Source organism: Nematostella vectensis, chromosome 3, assembly GCF_932526225.1.
Source record: "Nematostella vectensis chromosome 3, jaNemVect1.1, whole genome shotgun sequence".
Classification (NCBI taxonomy): Eukaryota; Metazoa; Cnidaria; class Anthozoa; order Actiniaria; family Edwardsiidae; genus Nematostella; species Nematostella vectensis.
The window spans coordinates 19,656,043-19,679,936 of record NC_064036.1 but is presented as its reverse complement, the minus strand read 5'-3'; the positions used below and the strand labels follow the sequence as shown (position 1 = coordinate 19,679,936).

Sequence of the window (23,894 nt, the reverse complement as noted above, 5' to 3'; positions counted from 1 at the left end):
TTAGGAAGACAGAGCGAAATCAAGCGGTATTAGGGTGAAAGAAGTCAGAACGAAATCAAACGCTATTAGGAATACAGAGCGAAATCAAGCGCTATTAGGGTGAAAGAAGTCAGAGCGCATTCAAACGCTATTAGGAATACAGAGCGAAATCAAGCGCTATTATAGGGTGAAAGAAGTTAGAGCGAAATCAAGCGCTATTAGGGTGACAGATCGGAATCAAGCGCTATTAGGTGACAGAGCGAACTCAAGCGCTAGGGTGAAAAAGCGAACTCAAGCGCTATTAGGGTGTTAAAGTGAACTCAAGCGCTATTAGGGTTCTCCCATCAAAAAAATTGCGGAATGTAAGAAGATGTGGATACTAATTTATGCGATTATATATTACTTATCTTCTTTATTCTGAAGTAATACTTTGCCCACAAGCAGTGATTGGTCTTAGAACTGCCATTTGCTACTTGCCATTCGCCATTTGAACTGACAACGTTTATTGAAATAGGTGTATATGAAACTCAACGTAGTTACAGTACCACATGCGCCAAGACGCAGAGAGTAAAAACTACGATGCCAATAACGTCAATGAATAAAATTTAATAACCTATTGGACATTGAAATCTTTATATTTGTGAAGTAGAGAAGACATTCGCATGACGCTATTTCTCGTGCGAGTAAATTCAAGTCTTTGACAACGTTAATGGGGTGACGCTTGTGGAGGAGGTGAAACCACTACAACCGCGTCTATACTGAAAGGCTCTGCACGGTTTATTCACTTATATTAATCGACCTACCATTAATTCCATAACAAAGCAGTTCGGGCGACACATTCTCATGTGTTCCTGAATCGTGTGATATATATTTTTTCTACCGCTTTAAGCTCCATGGTTGTACTACATGCATCACACAAGGGCGTGACACCCGGCCCTGTGCCTCTTCAAAGCACTTTTGTGTCCAAACGTCCTACTACATGTATCACAAGGGTACACAGACACTTCCTCCAATGCGCGACATGAGTGGTGCCCCACACTCCTTTGCGACTTGAACGTCTTCTTACAGACACCACAGGAATACCGCGTTCTATTGTCAGAATGGGTGCGTTGACAGTGCCTTCGCAAGTCAGCACGATCGATGAAAGCCTTTTCGCACAAGTCGCATTGAAAAAGTCTTTCATTCGTGTGAATGCGCATGTGACGAGAGCAGTTCGACGAAGAGGTGAACGCCTTGGGGCAGTGCTCACACTGAAATGGCCTCGCACCAGTGTGGGTGCGTACGTGGCGAACTAAATCACTATGGCGACCAAATGCTTTAGAGCAGAAGTCACAAGTATGGATTTTGCATCCGTTTGGCTGTGCCCCTGTGTGGACTATCTGGTGAAATCTCAAGCCGTTTGATTGGATAAATGCTTTACCGCATATCTCGCACACGTACGGTTTCTCTTTCGTGTGCGTGCGCGTGTGCCTCTTGAGGATGGAAGCGTCGCTAAAGGCTTTAGGGCAGTGTGAACACTTGTACGGTTTCTCCTGGGTGTGGAAGCGTATATGGCGTTTCATATTTCGACTAGTATTGAATTCTTTGCCGCAGTAAGAGCACGTGCATTTGTTAATTCTATCGTGGACATTGTTATGTCGTTTTAGCGCTATCTCAGTGGGAAAGGCTTTCGAGCAGACGAAACACTGGAACTGCTGTGACTCCTCGATGGCTTCCTCCACGTGCAGCTCGCTGGATTCTGTAAATACGACTTGTAAATCATGTTTAACGGGGTTGTCATGCGTTTCTTTCTTCACAACACAGTCTTTTTCTACTTCCGGGAGATCCTGATACTTGACGACCTCCTCGTTGCTATCTCTCTCAATTTTAATTTTGGCGAAGCGTAGTGTTGTGAGCCCGCTAGTGTCAGGGCTAGTGTTTGTATGTCTAGCCTCAGCTCCGATGTCGGCCTGGTCTTGCATTTCCGACTATTTCCTTTAGATGTCTTCGCCTTTGCATCAATGCGTCAGACACTATGGGGTTTAATACAAACAGACAACATTTAAACTTTTGCACCCGATGTGCTAGAAATGTATTCGTGCTTGAAAGTGAAAGACACTTTAAATCTTGTCAATTAAAATAACAACGAGTTAAACGAGTATTACGAGTTTGAGTACGAATTCAACAGTGTTTGAATTCCTTACGGAGAAGCACTCGGCTGCGTTACGTAGTTTATTGCCGTTATCCGTATTACATACACCTATTTCAAAAAACGTTGTCAGTGCAAACGGCAAATGGCGATTGTGAAATGGCAGTTCTACGGCCGAAAGGACCCGTGTTCAGAAAAATATAAATAAAACATACGACTGTCCATTTAATGTAATTAATATATGGTTCTGACATCGCTTGACTTTATTTATCACCTTTATTTTTACAAATAATTACTACCCATAAACACCTTTCGGTCGTAGAACTGCCTTTTGGCAATTGCCATTCGCCGTTCGCACTGACAACCTTTATTGAAATAGGTGTATACATTTTAAACAACTAAGCAACAAATAACTTAGCCGAAGTTGATTCGGTTATAAAAATGAAAAACAGTGTTACGTAATATGGCCTAAAGGGCATCACTCAGAACAGAATTATGTTTCATGTTATTATCATTGATCTTTCTTGAATTTTTTTTAACATATTTAATTATCAAAACAGCAATAATATTTTTGCATCTTAGATTGTTGTTAGTAGCAATTGTTTTTCTATTGCCGTTATGAATTCATAACCGTTCAATAGAAATAAATCTATGAATAAACGTGTACCGTGAAAAAATGTGATTCTTCTCTTCTTTTATCCGAAATGTTTACATGGATATACTATAATTCCCTCAAATGTTGTATTGTCTTTATGTCAAAAAAGCAAATGATGCAATAAATTCGACCTCGATACTTTGCAGTGCCGTTTATATTGTAATATTTTCACCACTATTCCGCAAAACTAAAGATTCAGTAATTTAGATGAAATGTTATTGAATATAAGTAAGGAAGTGATGATTATCAAGCGTCTTCGGATGTTTGAAAAGAAAATATGAACGACTTGAATTAATATTCAACCTACGAAAGTTTATAGTTAACCAGTTCACCTGTCGCCGGTATAAACGACAAGCTTGAGGATCAAAGTTACTTTTGTATGCTAAAACTTACCAAATCATTTTGAAGACGATTTTATGCATAGATCGAAGGCGAGCCTGAGACCCTTGGTCAAAGACAAACTCTTTTTGATCTTGTTATGCTTGATGTCCTGATTGTTTTGTCTCGATTTTTATGGTCAGCGGTTCTGCCACAGGAGACCCACAAACTCCTCTCTTGAGAAGTCTTTCCCTTGTGAAGTGCCCCACATATGTAAACACATGTAAACGCCTGTGAATACCCTGTTACCTACCCGCCCCTCACGCCGTCCTTGATTTAACATTCTAGCTTATCTAAATGATTAATTACCATTTTCCCCTCTCTTAGGAAGCAATCACATTTTCGTGTCAGTAATTCAAAATTCTTTTCCTTTGACCTATGGATCTTAATCTTTTTGGCATCTCAACCTAGCCCTCCGCTAAAGCCGCCAAAGTTGTCTTCTTGGGCTGATCTAGAATTTTAGGGCTGTTCTAGATTGGACTGAACAAGTTTTTAGACGCAGTGGCGGAATGGGCTGGTCGATTTGGCACTGTCCGGCTCTGTCCGCTTTCATGGCCAGCACTATTCACTCCCCTGTGCATTAACAAGTAAGATTGAAATGATATGGTGTTGACGGACAAGTCCGAGCATGGCAGAATGCTGAGCTCCCATTTAGTGTCGTTTGACAAAAACGTCACAAAAAGATCGGCGTTCGCTTGTTTACCTCTTTTCTTGATAACCTTTGCAACAAATATACCCACATTTCAAGCCCTGGACGTTGAGCCACAATTTTTTTTGTTTTTGAATCAAACTAGGTCAAGCTTGTTCCCTAGAGCAGATGATTGAGTTCAATAAAGTAAAAACTCGCGTATAAGAACCTAGTGATTTAAAAGCCTATAGGCAGAAATTTTGGATTATTATTCCCCCAAATATAAGAACCTACAAAGCCAAAAAAAAATCAAAAGGTTCTTATATGGTGGGTTACTCTATAAAAAGGAAACAAATTTTGGGGCTTTGAAATATAAATTTGCTAAAATTTTGTCCTTTCATAAAGATTTACTTATACAACATATATACAGTAGGATATCTCTTTAGCAAAGTGGCTATGTAGTCAATCACACTTCTGTAATGATGATAATCCTACTGTTGATTAACCAAATTGGGAGGAACAATTTAATAACCTCGAACCTTGAAATTTCATTTGATTATTTGCTGAGAAGTTTCCATTCTTGAAACGAGTATTAATTAATTATACTTATATTATTGATTTAACTGATGTGTCTGTGTGTGGGGGGTTTAAATTAAATTCTGCTCATTTTTATTCAAATATTTTCTAACGTGGCAAAAAGAAAAACCTTTAAAAGAAAAAGTCGACAACAACGCAGATTTATGTTTTTTTTAGAACGATATTTCGGCAGGCCAATACCTGCCTTCTTCAGGTCATAAATGAGTTACAGTAACATGCCATTGTAACTTATATAACCTGAAGAAGGCAGGTATTGGTCTGCCGAAATATCGTTCTAAAAAACATAAATCTGCGTTGCTGTCGACTTTTTCTTTTAAAGGTTTTATTAATTAATCAACTGTCGGCGCAGACCACAAGGTCCGACGCACACCAGCAGATAGAGGCTGTCCGGTGGTTTCTTCCTACGTTTTGGCAAGGTTAGAAGAAGATGGATATTTGTTTGTGTAATTGGGAAGTGTGCTTATTTTCTTTTCAATTTCCTTTCTCCTTGTGCCAACATTTTGAACAAACAAAAAATAATAAAACTTCAACGATTTTTTTTAATATGCCTTTCTGGGGACATTTGGCAAGCATTGAATGAGTAAACGCGATAAGTTATTAATACTAGTGCAATATAAATTGTTTCTAAACAACCAAAGGGCTCCAAATGCTTGGTAGACTTGAAAACAGAAATACTGCAAGATTAGCGATGAGTCGAATCCTCCTGGCGTTTCTGCTGTTCTTCCATATTTCGGGGGAAACACAAGGTACCCACACAACATTACATATAAAGGTGCAAGAGATCTGTACAAGTACTTATAAATAAGAAGTGAGATCTTTATAATAGTTCTATTCGTTAAAAAAATTCCTTTTAATTAAAAACAAGTGCCTGAAATGGGCCATCGGCTGCGTTATTTGTAGAAAACAAGCACTGAAAAAGCTTCATATATATTGTCCTTATATCACGTTATTGGATGGAGAGAGATAGGAATTAGTGCGAGCTAATTAGATCACGGCTTAATGGATTATCTGGAGGGTTTTGCTCTCTCTTCTGTTGTATGCTGGAAAATATCATATGCTCTTGGCTTTATTAAGAAATTAGTCTTATGACTACTGTATACACGATATACTTGGAGAACTTATGCTGTGCGCATTATGACAGGTGAAGAGTAAAGCTTATCTAACTGTAAGGCTAATTACAATAACCATACAGAATCCTGAATTACCTCGATTTCTCTATATTTAAAAGCCTAAAATGGTCTTGGATACTGTAGATACCAATGTGATATAAGCACTTTATATCTATCATATAGGTGTCTTAGTCTAAAGATATTTTAAAACTACTTTAGATATGAGAATAAACGAATTGGCTGGACCTGCTAGGATTTCAGTTGAATGAAAATGGAAACAAACTCCAGCTGATGAAGCAAGTCATTGTGACACCCCCAGTAGCACCACCACCACCCCCAGTAGCACCACCACCACCCCCAGTAGCACCACCACCACCCCCAGTAGCACCACCATGACCCCCAGTAGCACCACCATGACCCCCAGTAGCACCACCACCACCCCCAGTAGCACCACCACCCCCAGTAGCACCACCATGACCCCCAGTAGCACCACCATGACCCCCAGTAGCACCACCACCACCCCCAGTAGCACCACCACCACCAGTAGCACCACCACCGCCCCCAGTAGCACCACCATCCCCAGTAGCACCACCACCACCCCCAGTAGCACCACCACCACCCCCAGTAGCACCACCACCACCCCCAGTAGCACCACCATGACCCCCAGTAGCACCACCACCACCCCCAGTAGCACCACCATGACCCCAGTAGCAACAACACCACCTCCAGTAGCACCAACACCACCCCCAGTAGCACCACCACCACCCCCAGTAGCACCACCACCACCCCCAGTAGCACCACCATGACCCCCAGTAGCACCACCACCACCCCCAGTAGCACCACCACCACCCCCAGTAGCACCACCATCCCCAGTAGCACCACCATGACCCCCAGTAGCACCACCATGATCCCCAGTAGCACAACCACCCCCAGTAGCACCACCATGACCCCCAGTAGCACCACCACCATCCCCAGTAGCACCACCATGACCCCCAGTAGCACCACCACCACCCCCAGTAGCACCACCACCACCCCCAGTAGCACCACCACCACCTCCAGTAGCACCAACACCACCCCCAGTAGCACCACCACCCCCAGTAGCACCACCATGACCCCCAGTAGCACCACCACCATCCCCAGTAGCACCACCATGACCCCAAGTAGCACCACCACCACCCACAGTAGCACCACCATGACCCCCAGTAGCACCACCACCACCCCCAGTAGCACCACCACCACCAGTAGCACCACCACCCCCAGTAGCACCACCACCACCCCCAGTAGCACCACCATGACCCCCAGTAGCACCACCACCACCCCCAGTAGCACCACCACCACCCCCAGTAGCACCACCATGACCCCCAGTAGCACCACCACCACCCCCAGTAGCACCACCACCACCAGTAGCACCACCATCCCCAGTAGCACCACCACCACCCCCAGTAGCACCACCACCATCCCCAGTAGCACCACCACCACCAGTAGCACCACCACCCCCAGTAGCACCACCACCACCCCCAGTAGAACCACCATGACCCCCAGTAGCACCACCACCACCCCCAGTAGCACCACCACCACCAGTAGCACCACCACCCCCAGTAGCACCACCACCACCCCCAGTAGCACCACCATGACCCCAAGTAGCACCACCACCACCCCCAGTAGCACCACCACCACCAGTAGCACCACCACCCCCAGTAGCACCACCACCACCCCCAGTAGCACCACCATGACCCTCAGTAGCACCACCATGACCCTCAGTAGCACCACCACCACCCCCAGTAGCACTACCATGACCCCCAGTAGCACCACCATGACCCCCAGTAGCACCACCACCACCCCCAGTAGCACCACCATGACCCCCAGTAGCACCACCACCGCCCCAAGTAGCACCACCACCACCCCCAGTAGCACCACCATCCCCAGTAGCACCACCACCTCTAGAAGCACCACCACCCCCAGTAGCACTACCATGACCCCCAGTAGCACCACCACCACCCCCAGTAGCACCACCACCACCCCCAGTAGCACCACCACCACCCCCAGTAGCACCACCATGACCCCCAGTAGCACCACCACCACCTCCAGTAGCACCACCATGACCCCCAGTAGCACTACCATGACCCCCAGTAGCACCACCATGACCCCCAGTAGCACCAACACCACCCGTAGTAGCACCACCACCACCCCCAGTAGCACCACCACCACCCCCAGTAGCACCACCATGACCCCCAGTAGCACTACCATGACCCCCAGTAGCACCACCATGACCCCCAGTAGCACCAACACCACCCGTAGTAGCACCACCACCACCCCCAGTAGCACCACCACCACCCCCAGTAGCACCACCATGACCCCCAGTAGCACCACCACCACCCCCAGTAGCACCACCACCACCCCCAGTAGCACCACCACCACCCCCAGTAGCACCACCACCACCCCCAGTAGTACCACCACTATCCCCAGTAGCACCACCACCACCCCCAGTAGCACCACCATCCCCAGTAGCACCACCACCATCCCCAGTAGCACCACCACCACCCCCAGTAGCACCACCACCACCCCCAGTAGCACAACCACCACCCCCAGTAGCACCACCACCACCCCCAGTAGCACAACCACCACCCCCAGTAGCACCACCACCACCCCCAGTAGCACCACCACCACCCCCAGTAGCACCACCACCACCCCCAGTAGCACCACCATGACCCTCAGTAGCACCACCATGACCCCCAGTAGCACAACCACCACCCCCAGTAGCACCACCATGACCCCCAGTAGCACCACCACCATCCCCAGTAGCACCACCACCACCCCCAGTAGCACCACCACCACCCCCAGTAGCACCACCACCACCCCCAGTAGCACAACCACCACCCCCAGTAGCACCACCACCACCCCCAGTAGCACCACCACCACCCCCAGTAGCACAACCACCACCCCCAGTAGCACCACCACCACCCCCAGTAGCACCACCATGACCCCCAGTAGCACAACCACCACCCCCAGTAGCACCACCACCACCCCCAGTAGCACAACCACCACCCCCAGTAGCACCACCACCACCCCCAGTAGCACCACCACCACCCCCAGTAGCACCACCACCCCCAGTAGCACCACCACCACCCCCAGTAGCACCACCACCATCCCCAGTAGCACCACCACCACCCCCAGTAGTACCACCACTATCCCCAGTAGCACCACCACCACCCCCAGTAGCACCACCATCCCCAGTAGCACCACCACCATCCCCAGTAGTACCACCACCACCCCCAGTAGCACCACCACCACCCCCAGTAGCACCACCACCACCCCCAGTAGCACAACCACCACCCCCAGTAGCACCACCACCACCCCCAGTAGCACCACCATGACCACCAGTAGCACAACCACCACCCCCAGTAGCACCACCACCACCCCCAGTAGCACAACCACCACCCCCAGTAGCACCACCACCACCCCCAGTAGCACCACCACCACCCCCAGTAGCACCACCACCACCCCCAGTAGCACCACCACCACCCCCAGTAGCACCACCACCACCCCCAGTAGCACCACCACCACCCCCAGTAGCACCACCACCACCCCCAGTAGCACAACCACCACCCCCAGTAGCACCACCACCACCCCCAGTAGCACCACCACCACCCCCAGTAGCACCACCACCATCCCCAGTAGCACCACCACCACCCCCAGTAGCACCACCACCCCCAGTAGCACCACCACCTCTAGAAGCACCACCACCCCCCGGTCTACCACCGGATCGATCATTGCTTAATCTGCTTGAAAGCAAGCGGGAGAGGGTGGGTACTCTGCTGTGGTTGGATAATCTTTATTTACAAAATGCCTCCAATTTTAGTATAAGATATCACAATAATATGTCTATGATCCTCGAGATTCTACAACCATGCAGTCAATGCTAATAAAAGTTACAACAGTAATTATCCTTGCATGTAGATTTGGTATTTTAGTATTTTGGGTTTTTATAAGTGTTATTCAACATGCATTGGGCTTTTTTCAGTAACGAGCTCTTTACTGAACCAAATCAGTAAATTTTTGATTTTGTATTAAGATGGTAAGACTTGGAATAAACTTGGAAAGCTTAATAATAAAATGACCTCTAAAGTATCTTTTTTAACATTTCTTTTGGCCTTTTCATTGCCTTCTTTGCTTACTCTAATCGTTTTTTAGCTAGGAAAGACAATGAACTTCTTAGCTGTCATTTTGATGTACGGAGCACTATTCCATATTTCAAAACGACTCGATCACGAATGAGTCAATCAGCCATTAAGCTTATCTAGAAAATCCTGTATGACTATGAGAAGTAGAAAAAAAAATAGCCTACCTTTACCTTTCCAATGCAACAATAGATGTTTGTTGCAAGCGATCTCTGATTTAAAACCAGAACCGATACATGTGTAAGCCGTGACTATTATTGTCCGCCATGGTTATTTTGCCTGACGAACGTCCTCGCGAACGTCAGTTTCACGTATGGAGCCAATTCCATACTTCAAAATGTCTAATGCTTTTTCTTCTGTTTGATGACTGTGATGAACCCAGAATTTTTAGACACGGTCAGACTTTCAGTTATTATTTTTTTAAGCATTCTTCCAAAGTCATAAGCGATAAACTTGAAGATAAAATGTTCTGAAAGACTGTTTGTAAAGGGCCCGTAAAAGCTGCCTCGTTCGTCGCAGTCAAAAGATAATATTATTCTTATGACAACACTTTAATATAATTACTATTCTTAGGATAGCAAACGCCTGCATTTCTGAGGAGAATAAAATGAAAAAAGGGCAATGCAGACACGGTGTGTGACTGTTTGGCGTTACTTTTAAAATAAGCCGAAGTGTATTGACGAACCGAACCCGAAGATCGGGAATGAAGTCACGTCATTTTGGAAAATGTAGATGAGTGCTGGTCCAACCCAGCCTGACAAGTTCGGCGCCCTCCCCGGACGAGCACGGTATCTCCATGGTAACATCAATCAATGAACAATACATAACATTTGCAGTTTCTTTTCTCCACGGTATCCATAGGAAAGGCGCGTTTTGTATTGATGAAAGGGGGGGGGGGGTGCTTAAGTTTTTGGCACAAAACTAATAAATTGAACATTGGGCTTTCCCCTCTAAAGCTATCCTTCATAAAAGAAAGTCATTCAAGGGATAAACGTCGGCTCAATTTTCAGCCGTTTGCGTCCAGCATTCGATAAGTTACTGCGAGGCCGGGTCTGTAAAATATTCAATCCGATTCTTTACATAATGGAAGAATCTAGCTAATTGTTTCAAAGACGAAAATTTGGCAGAGTCGAATTCCAGTTTTTGCTGTATCCTATTTTCTAGAATATACTTTCGCGCGATTTCTTGTTGTTTTTAAAAGAAAGATTTCCGTATTGCCCCGCGGGCCCGCTTATCGACCTCTGAGAACGCGCGCTCAATCGTTGGCATACAATAAGGAACTGGAGGAAACCAGTTATGGTAAAGTGATATATTACCACGCCACCACAGTAGTTTGGCATGTGGGATGGTCGCTTGGGGCACATTGAAATCGTTATATGATCGAATTCGAGACTGTTCTTCCGCTCTATTACTGAATTCCGTTTGGATGACTTGTTGGAGAGACGCGATATCAATAGAACGCATGTTTCCATGTCCAATGTGACACGATGTCCAAGGCCCAGCGGATCCCGAGTCCTTCTGGCTCCTCCTTTTGCTATATTAATGATAATATTTACATTTTAAGGCCTTTCGCGGGTAATTGTTTTAAAAAAAATCGTTGAAATTTTAATCGGTCTAGTATCCCCTTCAAAGCATGCGATCGCCATAATCTGTTGCGAATATAATCACAGGGGGTGGGGCACTGAGGGCATGTGTCTCCCCCAATATTTTAAAAAATGATAAGGGAATGACCAGTAGGGGCGTGGCTGTGCCCCCGATATTTTCTTAATGTTTCTGCATTGTGCACCCCCCCCCCCCACCAATCTTACGGGGCCTTCTACGGCTATGAATCACCAATGCTTCTAGTTTGCACATTCATAAATGAATTTGAGATATTAATCGGTGAGGTGCGACGCACGTGCAAATGAAATCGCAGTTTAGGGTGTTTGGTACAAAAACTAAAAAACTGAAAAAACTGTATTTGCGAACCACTTCATTTTAAGTATCTGAGGTCAGTCCAACTTGATGTCTTATATGATGTTTCCCTCTTCTTCTGCGAAACATGGAAAAGCTAGATTTTAAAGGACAATGCAGACATTGTGTGTGACTGTTTGGCGTTACTTTTAAAATAAGCCGAAGTGTATTGACGAACCGAACCCGAAGATCGGGAATGACGTCACGTCATTTTGGAAAATGTAGATGAGTGCTGGTCCAACCCAGCCTGACAAGTTCGGCGCCCTCCCCGGACGAGCACGGTATCTCCATGGTAACATCAATCAATGAACAATACATAACATTTGCAGTTTCTTTTCTCCACGGTATCCATAGGAAAGGCGCGTTTTGTATTGATGAAAGGGGGGGGGGGGTGCTTAAGTTTTTGGCACAAAACTAATAAATTGAACATTGGGCTTTCCCCTCTAAAGCTATCCTTCATAAAAGAAAGTCATTCAAGGGATAAACGTCGGCTCAATTTTCAGCCGTTTGCGTCCAGCATTCGATAAGTTACTGCGAGGCCGGGTCTGTAAAATATTCAATCCGATTCTTTACATAATGGAAGAATCTAGCTAATTGTTTCAAAGACGAAAATTTGGCAGAGTCGAATTCCAGTTTTTGCTGTATCCTATTTTCTAGAATATACTTTCGCGCGATTTCTTGTTGTTTTTAAAAGAAAGATTTCCGTATTGCCCCGCGGGCCCGCTTATCGACCTCTGAGAACGCGCGCTCAATCGTTGGCATACAATAAGGAACTGGAGGAAACCAGTTATGGTAAAGTGATATATTACCACGCCACCACAGTAGTTTGGCATGTGGGATGGTCGCTTGGGGCACATTGAAATCGTTATATGATCGAATTCGAGACTGTTCTTCCGCTCTATTACTGAATTCCGTTTGGATGACTTGTTGGAAAGACGCGATATCAATAGAACGCATGTTTCCATGTCCAATGTGACACGATGTCCAAGGCCCAGCGGATCCCGAGTCCTTCTGGCTCCTCCTTTTGCTATATTAATGATAATATTTACATTTTAAGGCCTTTCGCGGGTAATTGTTTTAAAAAAAATCGTTGAAATTTTAATCGGTCTAGTATCCCCTTCAAAGCGTGCGATCGCCATAATCTGTTGCGAATATAATCACAGGGGGTGGGGCACTGAGGGCATGTGTCTCCCCCAATATTTTAAAAAATGATAAGGGAATGACCAGTAGGGGCGTGGCTGTGCCCCCGATATTTTCTTAATGTTTCTGCATTGTGCACCCCCCCCCCCCCCCCCAATCTTACGGGGCCTTCTACGGCTATGAATCACCAATGCTTCTAGTTTGCAAATTCATAAATGAATTTGAGATATTAATCGGTGAGGTGCGACGCACGTGCAAATGAAATCGCAGTTTAGGGTGTTTGGTACAAAAACTAAAAAACTGAAAAAACTGTATTTGCGAACCACTTCATTTTAAGTATCTGAGGTCAGTCCAACTTGATGTCTTATATGATGTTTCCCTCTTCTTCTGCGAAACATGGAAAAGCTAGATTTTAAAGGACAATGCAGACATTGTGTGTGACTGTTTGGCGTTACTTTTAAAATAAGCCGAAGTGTATTGACGAACCGAACCCGAAGATCGGGAATGACGTCACGTCATTTTGGAAAATGTAGATGAGTGCTGGTCCAACCCAGCCTGACAAGTTCGGCGCCCTCCCCGGACGAGCACGGTATCTCCATGGTAACATCAATCAATGAACAATACATAACATTTGCAGTTTCTTTTCTCCACGGTATCCATAGGAAAGGCGCGTTTTGTATTGATGAAAGGGGGGGGGGGGGGTGCTTAAGTTTTTGGCACAAAACTAATAAATTGAACATTGGGCTTTCCCCTCTAAAGCTATCCTTCATAAAAGAAAGTCATTCAAGGGATAAACGTCGGCTCAATTTTCAGCCGTTTGCGTCCAGCATTCGATAAGTTACTGCGAGGCCGGGTCTGTAAAATATTCAATCCGATTCTTTACATAATGGAAGAATCTAGCTAATTGTTTCAAAGACGAAAATTTGGCAGAGTCGAATTCCAGTTTTTGCTGTATCCTATTTTCTAGAATATACTTTCGCGCGATTTCTTGTTGTTTTTAAAAGAAAGATTTCCGTATTGCCCCGCGGGCCCGCTTATCGACCTCTGAGAACGCGCGCTCAATCGTTGGCATACAATAAGGAACTGGAGGAAACCAGTTATGGTAAAGTGATATATTACCACGCCACCACAGTAGTTTGGCATGTGGGATGGTCGCTTGGGGCACATTGAAATCGTTATATGATCGAATTCGAGACTGTTCTTCCGCTCTATTACTGAATTCCGTTTGGATGACTTGTTGGAGAGACGCGATATCAATAGAACGCATGTTTCCATGTCCAATGTGACACGATGTCCAAGGCCCAGCGGATCCCGAGTCCTTCTGGCTCCTCCTTTTGCTATATTAATGATAATATTTACATTTTAAGGCCTTTCGCGGGTAATTGTTTTAAAAAAAATCGTTGAAATTTTAACCGGTCTAATATCCCCTTCAAAGCGTGCGATCGCCATAATCTGTTGCGAATATAATCACAGGGGGTGGGGCACTGAGGGCATGTGTCTCCCCCAATATTTTAAAAAATGATAAGGGAATGACCAGTAGGGGCGTGGCTATGCCCCCGATATTTTCTTAATGTTTCTGCATTGTGCACCCCCCCCCCCCAATCTTACGGGGCCTTCTACGGCTATGAATCACCAATGCTTCTAGTTTGCAAATTCATAAATGAATTTGAGATATTAATCGGTGAGGTGCGACGCACGTGCAAATGAAATCGCAGTTTAGGGTGTTTGGTACGAAAACTAAAAAACTGAAAAAACTGTATTTGCGAACCACTTCATTTTAAGTATCTGAGGTCAGTCCAACTTGATGTCTTATATGATGTTTCCCTCTTCTTCTGCGAAACATGGAAAAGCTAGATTTTAAAGGAAAAAGTATGGCATTTTTCCAGTTTTCTGAAATCTTGGTTTGATTAGCAAAAAACTGCAAGATCGACAGAAAAAAAGAAATAAGAAGTTTCTCAACTTTTTCAGATATCTTATTCTTCCTAAGTGAAAAGTAGAATTGCCGAAACTGGTCACGGATTCTGCTGGTTGCCAACATTTTGTCCCTGGGGAAATTTGGCAAGCTTTGAATGATAAAACCCGTTTATTAATGCTAGCGCAATATATTTTTTTTCTAAACGACTAAATAGCTCCAACTGCTGAGTAGACTTGAAAACAGAAACACTGCGAGATTAGCGATGAGTCGAATCCTCTTGGCGTTTTTGCTGTTCTGCCATATTTCGGGGAAAACACAAGGTACCCACACAAAGTTACATATAAAGGTGCAAGTAAGAAATCTGAAAAAGTATTTGCAAGTAAGAAGTCAGATCTTTGTAATAGATCTATTCGTTATGAAGTTTTCCTTTTACTTAAAAGCAAGTGCCTGAAATGGGCCATCTGAATCCGTGAACAGTTTCGACAATCCTACTTTTCACTTTTCAGGCGAATAAGGTAACTGAAATAAGACATTTATTTTGTCTTGAAAATAAATTTAAATCCATTTTTTGCTAATCAAACCTTGTCAAGAGTTCAGAAAAATGTCATTTTCCTTTATAATCCATATTTTGCAAAAGAAGAGGGAAATTAATTTTTCTCGCTACGATTTTGCTACGCGTTTTCTCATCTCTAACAGAAATGCAGAGCCTAAAATTACTGGTAGTTTTTTTTCCATTCAAGAGCATACAACGAGCCCCCCTTCCCGAAACACGTTAAAATGGCATATTTCGTCATTTGAAGATGATCTGATGCCGAAATTACCCATTTTAAAAGTTGCTGGAAAAAAATTATCTGTTCCTTATTTCTAGGAGGGACCATTCCTTTTCTTCCCAGCCAGCAGTGGTTAGGTTTTTTAGCACATGAATAATTGCCCGTATAACCGATCGCGGCGATTTTTTTCCCAAGCATCCGTTCCAGCGCCCCCCAAAATTCCCAGCACAACTAGTTCGACTCCACAAATTTGAGGAGAACAAAAATGTGGTAATAGACCTATTAAACGCCAACGAAACTCACAAAGAAAAAGGCACCAATTGGTAGCATTCAGTTGATCGTCTGGACGCAGTGTAATGCTCTACGAATTGCTTCTATTTACAAACGGTATATAACAGATGCAGCCGCTGTATCGCATAAACAATATAATGACGTAAATAGACTTGTTATGTTATAGCCAAATTCGTTGTTACGCGACCTCGGAGAATTCAATTTCCTTAGTCAATCAGCCGTCTAAAACCCACTCGATGGTTTTGACTGTGGCATCATAAACCATTTGATTGCACACAGAAAATTGATTGGTCACGGTGGTATGATTGACTATCTTTGCGCAACAAAGAATTTGGCTATAGACGTTAATTTTTGGGTAGATTGTACAAGAATGCTCTTATGAACCTCAATATATTTTTGGTGGTTTTTAACATTTTAGAAAATCTCAGGCTAAGTTTATTCGATTTGCAGACACGAAGGCGAGAGCCTGATTTTCATTCTAGGTCTCGGAGAGGGTTACCCACCCTGATAACTTCACAATGTAGTGGCGCTACTGTGGAGGCGTGGTGATATCACTCTACCGCAACTGGTTCACTCCAGTTCCTTATATTATTGTATGCCAATGATTGAGCGCACGTTCGGAGCGGTCGATTTTAGCGGGCCCGCGGGGCAATAAGGGAATCATCCAAAAAGACGCGCGCAAGTATATTCTAGAAAATAGGAATAGAAATTCCTTTAAAAAAGAGATATCGTAAAAAGAATCAGCAACATTTCTTCCATTATGTAAAGAATCGGATTTTAAAAATATTTTCCAGACCCGGCCTCCCAGTAACTTGCTCGTTCATTGGGCAAGGATCGAGCGATGGACGCAAGCTACGTTTATCCCTGAATGACTTTCTTTTATGAGGGAGAGCTTTATTTTCACAACTAGAGGGGAAGGCCCTATGTAATTGATTAATTTTGTGCCTAAAACTTAAGCCAGTAATTTTCTGTTAGAGATGAAAATTGCCCAAAGCAAAATCGTGCCTTTTGAGAGGATAAAAATCGAGGAAAAGCTAGAGAAAATATATTTCCCTCTTCTTTCGCAAAATATGGAAAAGCTAGATTTTAAATGACGAGGTTTGATTGGCAAAAAACTGCATGTTAATGTTTTTCAAGATGGACAGGAAAAAAGAAATAATACATTTCTCAAGTTTTTCTAACTTTTCAGTTACCTTATTGAAAAGTAGAATTGCCGTAACTGGTCACGAATTCTGTTCACGGATTTATCGGCTGCGTCATTCTATCACGTTATCGTATGGAGAGAGATAGGAATCAGTGCGAGTAAAATAGACCACCCGCATGGATTATCATCCAGAGGGTTTCGCACTCTCTTGTGTTACATGTTTATTGTTTAGGCTCTTGGCTTTATTAAGAAATTAGTCTTATAGAGGCTAGTTATGTACAATTACTTTAACCGTATCCTGTATTCACTCCATTTCTGTTTACTTAAAGCCTAAAAAGGTCTTGGATACAGTAGATACCAATTTGATCTAAGCACTTTATATTTATCCTATAGGTGTCTTGGTCCAAAGATATTTAAAACTACTTATGAGAATAAATAAATTGGATGCACGTGATGCGGCTGATGAAACAAGTTTTTGGGACATTGAAATCTCTGTTGACTTGTGCCTAAATTAATTTTCTTTGTGACATCACAGACGGCGGTTTTATTTGGCATATATTCAAAAAAGTGTACTAAACAATTATTAGATGAGGTTTTAGGGATATCTGGTATAATCAATGTCGAGACATTGTTTATTCTGGATATCACTTTAACCGAATTCAATAATTGTTTTATTAAACATTTATTCAGTAAAATACACTTTTTCGAATACAAAATTTATTCCTGCTTTGCACAAAGGCCACTAATTCTCTACCCTCCTGCGCAGAGCTTTCTGTGTCGCTTGTTTACTTTGCTTCACATCATATAATATAGTTTTATATAGAACCTAATTATACTCATCGTCTGATAAGTTTACTTTGCTTCACATCATATAATATAGTTTTATATAGAACCTAATTATACTCATCGTCTCATAAGTTTGGGGTAAATACCGTAGCGCGGAGGTCGCCCGATCTCGCGCTACCCGAGGAACCATGCCAACCGGGCCACAGCTCTCCGCCAGGGAACGAGCTCGAAATGGAGGGACTGTGGAACGGGTCCATGGGACCTCCAACCCCAACCTGACCAAGCCGTCACAAAAACCTCGACCGGGGTGTGGATGTAGCCCCTGAATGCATCGCTTTGCCAACGACTTAGTGTTTGGATTAAATGATCGGGCATTCCATTTCGGCAAATGTAGCACCAATGCGAAAGCTGTGACTGGAAAAGTTACCTAGAAACCCCATTGGCGAGCAAAATCTTTCTGAGCTATTTGGTAAGTAATGCACGCGTTAACGGCTGCCCTGACTGTAACAAGACAAGGGGCCCGAGGAACCGACCCTGGCCGCTAGATAGGACAAAATAACTCCCAAGGGACAGAGAAGAGGCTTCGTTTGGCCAATAAAATTAAATGTTCCCTCCCGGAATGGATCTATCTTGGATGCCTTGATGTTAACTCTAAGACATGACGGTTCTGAAGAAGAATCGACTGTGATGTCCTTAACAGTCAGGTGAGTTTCCTGTCAGAACGCTGCCAGGTTAACCACCGTGAACTCCACCGATCGAAGAAAACCGAAATATTCCAGGCAGCAGGCCGCCAAGAACATCATGTGATGGAAACTCTTCGGGTCGATGTGGCTTTCGATGAGGCCCAAGATTCTATCTGTGATTGGAAGTGGTTCCCTGTACCCGTTTAATGCCTCGAACCACTCTTTCGAGTCGCAGGCAATTAGCCAGAAGGTCTGGAAAGCCATGAATCTGTCCGCTAGCGAGAGCTGAGAGCTTCCAGCACCCCTGAGGTACGGGGGTGGGCAAAGGATGAGCCCAGGGAGCCAGTGGGAAGAAATCCTGCCATTTGAAACGAGATGCATCAGGGCATCAGCAATGGGATTATCGACACCGGGTACATGCTTCCCAGAAAACGAGAAGCCAAAGCGCGCCGCCGACATAACAGGCTTCGTACTAACTTTATGATGGATGCCACTTTTAACGTCCTAGAGTTTAGGATCGCTACTACCGACTCATTATCAAAACGGAACAGCACGTGTTATCTCCGCCACCGATCCCCCCAGACCCACGCCGCCAAGACAATGAGGACAAAGTTTCTTATACGCTATGGACTGGTTCTGTTGGGCCACCGCCCATTGAACCAAGCTGACAGATGGAAGGCGCCGTGCCACAAAGCCCCCGAGGTGTCTAATATGACTTCCACCGTATGAGAGGCCAACGTACATAGTAGAGTTAGAGACTCACCCCGTTCAAGGACCGAACAAAATAGCACCACCGCTCTAAGTCGGCTCGAAACTCAGCCTTTAAGCGTATAGGGTGCGACATGTGCCGAAAGCAATATAGCAAGTCGATCACACGACGGATGTAAGACCTTCCCGGCAAAACCACCACCACTGCGTGGTGTAGATGCCCGATAAGGGACACGAGATCCCGACTCAAATACCAGCTACGAGTGGACCATATCTACCAGGGCTCTTAGTTTCTCCAGCTTAGGGAGCTGTAAACGTGCAATCCGGGTGATCGAGTCGATCTCGATTCCTTAGCACCTCGAGATTCGTGGAAGGGCCTTCGCACTTATCGGGGCTAAGGGGAAGGCCAAGGGGGGACACGCGTAGAGAAGTGGACATATACTCGGCACATATCAGCACATGATAGAATGTTCTAGATAGTGGACTATATGGTCTACATTGTAATTGTTATCTAGGATTAACTCAACCATACACTGGGTACAAGAGGCTCAAGCTTCACTCGTTTACTGTCACGCTTGTCTTGGCGATGAGGAGCAAAGTTACAAGCCTCTGGACGCACGGTCTAGGTTTTTCAGTTCTGAGTCACGCACCGTCGCTTGTGGTTTTGTATTTCTCAAAAACTGTAATTTGTAATTACGACGCCTTTCCCTTTAGAATTATCCAACCATGACCTCATTCTGTTTCTTCTTTAAATATTCTGTATAATATAATTGCAATTTGAGGGTTTCTGAAAGAGAATTAGCTATGTATTTCCTTTAGTTTAGTTATACTGGGGTTGAGAGAAAAATACTGGGGTTGCGAATTACAAGGTCACGTATTATTAATTGACAAATCACAAAGCACCGTAGGAGGACGTTAACCAACCAGCCAATCAACTCCTAGGCTCTATTTCCAGCCGTCGCCTAGGCCTCACATCGGCCCCACTAACGGCTGGATCAATGGTCAAACTCGCTTGTCCGTGACGTCACTTCCGCTTTTATGCAACTTATTTGCATTTATTCCTGAAAAGGCAGAATAATACACAATAGACTTTGTGCAAAATCAGCGTTTCACAGCCCGGCGCCGAGCTCGCTCAAATGTACAAAGTAAGAGAAGAGTGCCAACGGATATCAGCGATCACACACTGGCGCGTCAAAACGACCTAGTTTGATTTGCCTCTACAAGCTCCGAAAATTTTCAAGTAATAAATAAGGATTTTGCCAAACTCTCAAGCATTTTTCCCATCCTACCGAGGCCGGGAAGTGTGATTTACTCGCTGATCCGCACAAAATTTCGATCGTTCTCATTGTTATCGTTCTGCCGTCGCGTCGTTGACCAGGAGTTTTTGTAAACATCGCGATGCAAGCTCTTATTTTTAACCCGAGCAAATTTCCGAAGCCTGTAGGATGAGCACATACTTTCCATGTAAAAGATAATTCAAAGCCATTGACAGGGAATATAAGAGACTCTATATCGGAAGGGTTTATAACACAGATTCTTCTAGCCCGTCGTGTTCAAGGCGACAAGCGGTTTACTTGGTTTATTAGCCTTGCTAATGGTTAGCGGTTTTCCCCATGAAAACCAACCAGGCTCTTTCCTTATTGGCTGAAATTTTGATCTCGAGACAAACGGTCAGACCAGTGATCCAGCCGTTGATGGGAGCACGTACTGCGGGCTCACAGAGACGAGCTGGAAATCGAGCCTAATCAACTCCGTAGTCCAAATTCTGCACTAACGGAACTGAGAAACCTAGGCCATGCCGCCAGAGGCTCGTTGCTTCGCTCCTCGTAGTCGAGACCGACGTGAGAGTAAACGAGTGAAGCTCGAGCCTCTGGTACCCAGGGTAACTCAACCATGGACGCAATGCAGTTGAAGACCGCAGGCCGATGGGTAATACAAGGTCCCCATAAAGAGGTCTCTCTATTTCATACCGAGTAGGTGCCGATCGCTGGGGTGTACCGGCACATTACGATATGCGGACTGTACATCGAGTTTTGACCGAGCGGCTCTACCATGGGAATTATATCATATACATATATATTATATCATATGCCCTGATATAATCTAGAGAGAACTCGTCGCCGTTGATGCCATCGCTAACGCTAGCCCCGATAGGTTGCAGACAAAACTACAACCAAGCGCCATTTACCGGGCGGCTCCGATTTTGGGATGACCCCAGATTTACTAGGGGCCTGCCACCCTTCGCAGGGCTACCTCGTTGGCCAGATATGCTTTTATAGCCTGAGCGTGCTGAACTGCCGTCGGCTTGTTACGCTTAGCGAAACAAAGAGAACTAGTAACATCGAATCCCAGCTAAAGCCTTAGCGGATGCCGTTGATCACGTAGGTGACTCGCTGCTGCTCTGGGTGCACGGTCAGCTCGCTCATAAAACTGTTGACTTATAATGGCGTGAGAAGACTTAAGGCGGCAATAGAGCTGAAAGAAACAGTCACATATAAGCAGTAACTCAGAAAAGGAAACGGTAAGAAAGAGCGATCAAATGCGAGCTAGAGGCCCCCTGGTATAACCGCGTTACTAGGCTGGAACTAGAGCGCCCGACCCTGAACTCCTGACGGAATGCGACTGCGAGAACCAAGGGCAAGACCACCTGGTCTACTCTCCAGGGGCTACGTTGAACGACCCTGAGCCCCTATGGACTCCGACTGCGAATACTTAGGATAAAACCCGCGGTCTTCTAGGCTGGGACTAGGTCGCCCGATCCTTAGCCCCTAGCCGAATACGACATCGACTCTTAAGGAGACGACCGCTCGTTCTACTACTAGCCTTGGACTAGGTTGCACGACCCTGAGCCCTTAATGAAATACGGCAGCGACTGTAAGGGTACAACCGCTCGTTCTACTACCCTGGGAATGGGTTGCACGACGCTGGGCCTTTATCGAAACTCGAATTTGAGTACAAGGGGTAAGACCGTCCGTTCTACACCCTTGGGACTAGGTAGCACGACCCTGGACCCCTATCGGAATACGACTGCGAATACTAAGGGTATGACCGCCTGGCACAAGGATGCAATACCCTGAGCCCCCTCGAAATACGAACCCGAACATAAGCGGTAAGGCTGCCCGGTCTACTACCCTAGCCCTGCCCGCTGGCCAGACGAGATCGCGGTCACGATGGGGGAAGTGGGGGAGGTGGGTGGGATTGCACTCGCACACGCCGCTAGCAAGGCAAAATTGGCGGGGGGATGGAGGTAAAAGGGGGTAGATGTGGTAGGTGAGGCATGAGGGCCAGAACAGACGACACACCTACTTTATTACCATGCCACCGATAGGCCGGCAAGGAACATGTGAACATATCTCTACGTACAATACATGCTATTCATATGAATTTGGCCTGCAGACCGTCTACGCGACATGATCCTAATAAGGCATAGTTCTCTGCGCTTCCAGAACTTTGCCATCGGGGCCGGGGGTAGGGTAGCGACTGAGACATTTTCTCTAGCGGTGTGGGCTCGCGCACTTGGCGGTAGCGGCATGGGTAGACGGGGGACGAACACGCGCCGCGGTTCCATGAGAGACAGATGGGGACAGGCTGGGACTCCCTCGCTAGGCTTCGAATACCCGATCCCGCGGTGTGAAAGGAGTATAGTTGGGTGTCGATATTGGACCAGTCGTTAATCCGGAGGGCGGAAGCGTTTTTCCTGAGAGCTTTCTCGTAATTCAGCCAAGCCAGGCCTTCAAACTGGCGACAAGTGCGCAGGATTAGCAGCTTGTAGTGCGTACGATCTCTCCATCTATGCGGCGCATGGGCAGATCACGGCCGTGTATATTGTAAAAGCTTCTGTCCAAGTCACAATTTCGTCTATTTTGGCTTTTTCTCTCTTCGTTTGGGTGTCGGCCAGGATAAAGTGGCCCGAAAGAAGCAGCCTTGGCGCCTCATCCTCCGACATCGGAGCCATGTTTGCCGGGAGTAATTCGGCGAGGTCAACAAACTTTCCCCCTACAATCCGGCTCACAAAGGGGGTAGCCCGGACCCACCACGAATGGCTGCACGAGCGAGTGTGAGAGAAGAACCGTGGACAAGGGTAAGCTGTGAGGGGTAAATGGACCGGTCGCGCCAGGCGTAGCGGATGTTGATATGTCGGCCGAGTGTGAGAGGACGGCAATACACGCGGAGCCATAGACAAAGAAAAGGTATTTAAGAATGTAGGTACTGAGTACCTACCTTCCCGAGCCTGGTTACAGGTAAATGGAACGGAGATACTGCAAGCTGCACTCTGTTGGGTATATAGTACGTTGACTTTTTCCAGTGTTTGTGCTGCTATCGTGGCCCGAGCTTTCGCCTGAATAGCTTTTAGGACCGCCTCCGACACCTCCACGGTCCCCCCTGCGGCCTTATTGTCGAAGGAAGGGATTTCCCTATTTTTACCGTCAAAAATAGACACAACAGCGAGCGAAATCAAGCTACCCGAACCGAATTCCAGACTCTAGGGGCGTGGTATGAAAAAGCAGGGACCCCATAGACCAGGCGGGGAGCCCCTAACCCCATAGACCAGGCGGGGGAGCCCCTAACCCCATAGACCAGGCGGGGGAGCCCCTAACCCCATAGACCAGGCGGGGGAGCCACTAACCCCATAGACCAGGCGGGGGAGCCCCTAACCCAAGGGGCCGGTCGATTGTTATTTGGAGCAGACTCGGTTTAACTACGCTTGAATACATTCAACATATAAGAACTTAGGTTAAGAGAGGGCTCGGGCTTGTCAAGAACACTAAGGTTACACAGTACCGTTCAAATGTTTCAAGAGCCAAAGATGCCTTGCGCGCGTAGAATCACTAATCCGCTGACTGATCGTTGA

At 45.7% G+C, this 23,894-nt stretch overlaps 1 protein-coding gene across 1 annotated transcript; it reads right to left on the bottom strand.

Moving 5' to 3' along the window:
- Nucleotides 1-462: 462 nt before the first annotated feature.
- On the bottom strand, nt 463-3,281 carry LOC5501894 (zinc finger protein 501). Its single transcript, XM_001623098.3, has 2 exons — nt 3,156-3,281; nt 463-1,991 (listed from the first exon to the last, which is right to left on the bottom strand). Exon 2 carries the CDS (start codon nt 1,938-1,940, stop codon nt 891-893), a length of 1,050 nt encoding a protein of 349 aa, XP_001623148.3. The 5' UTR covers nt 1,941-1,991; nt 3,156-3,281; the 3' UTR covers nt 463-890.
- Nucleotides 3,282-23,894: the final 20,613 nt, after the last annotated feature.

What these genes read in the sequence shown, in the direction of transcription:
- LOC5501894 (XM_001623098.3), bottom strand. Translation starts at nt 1,940, where the DNA reads ATGCAAGACCAGGCCGACATCGGAGCTGAGGCTAGACATACAAACACT.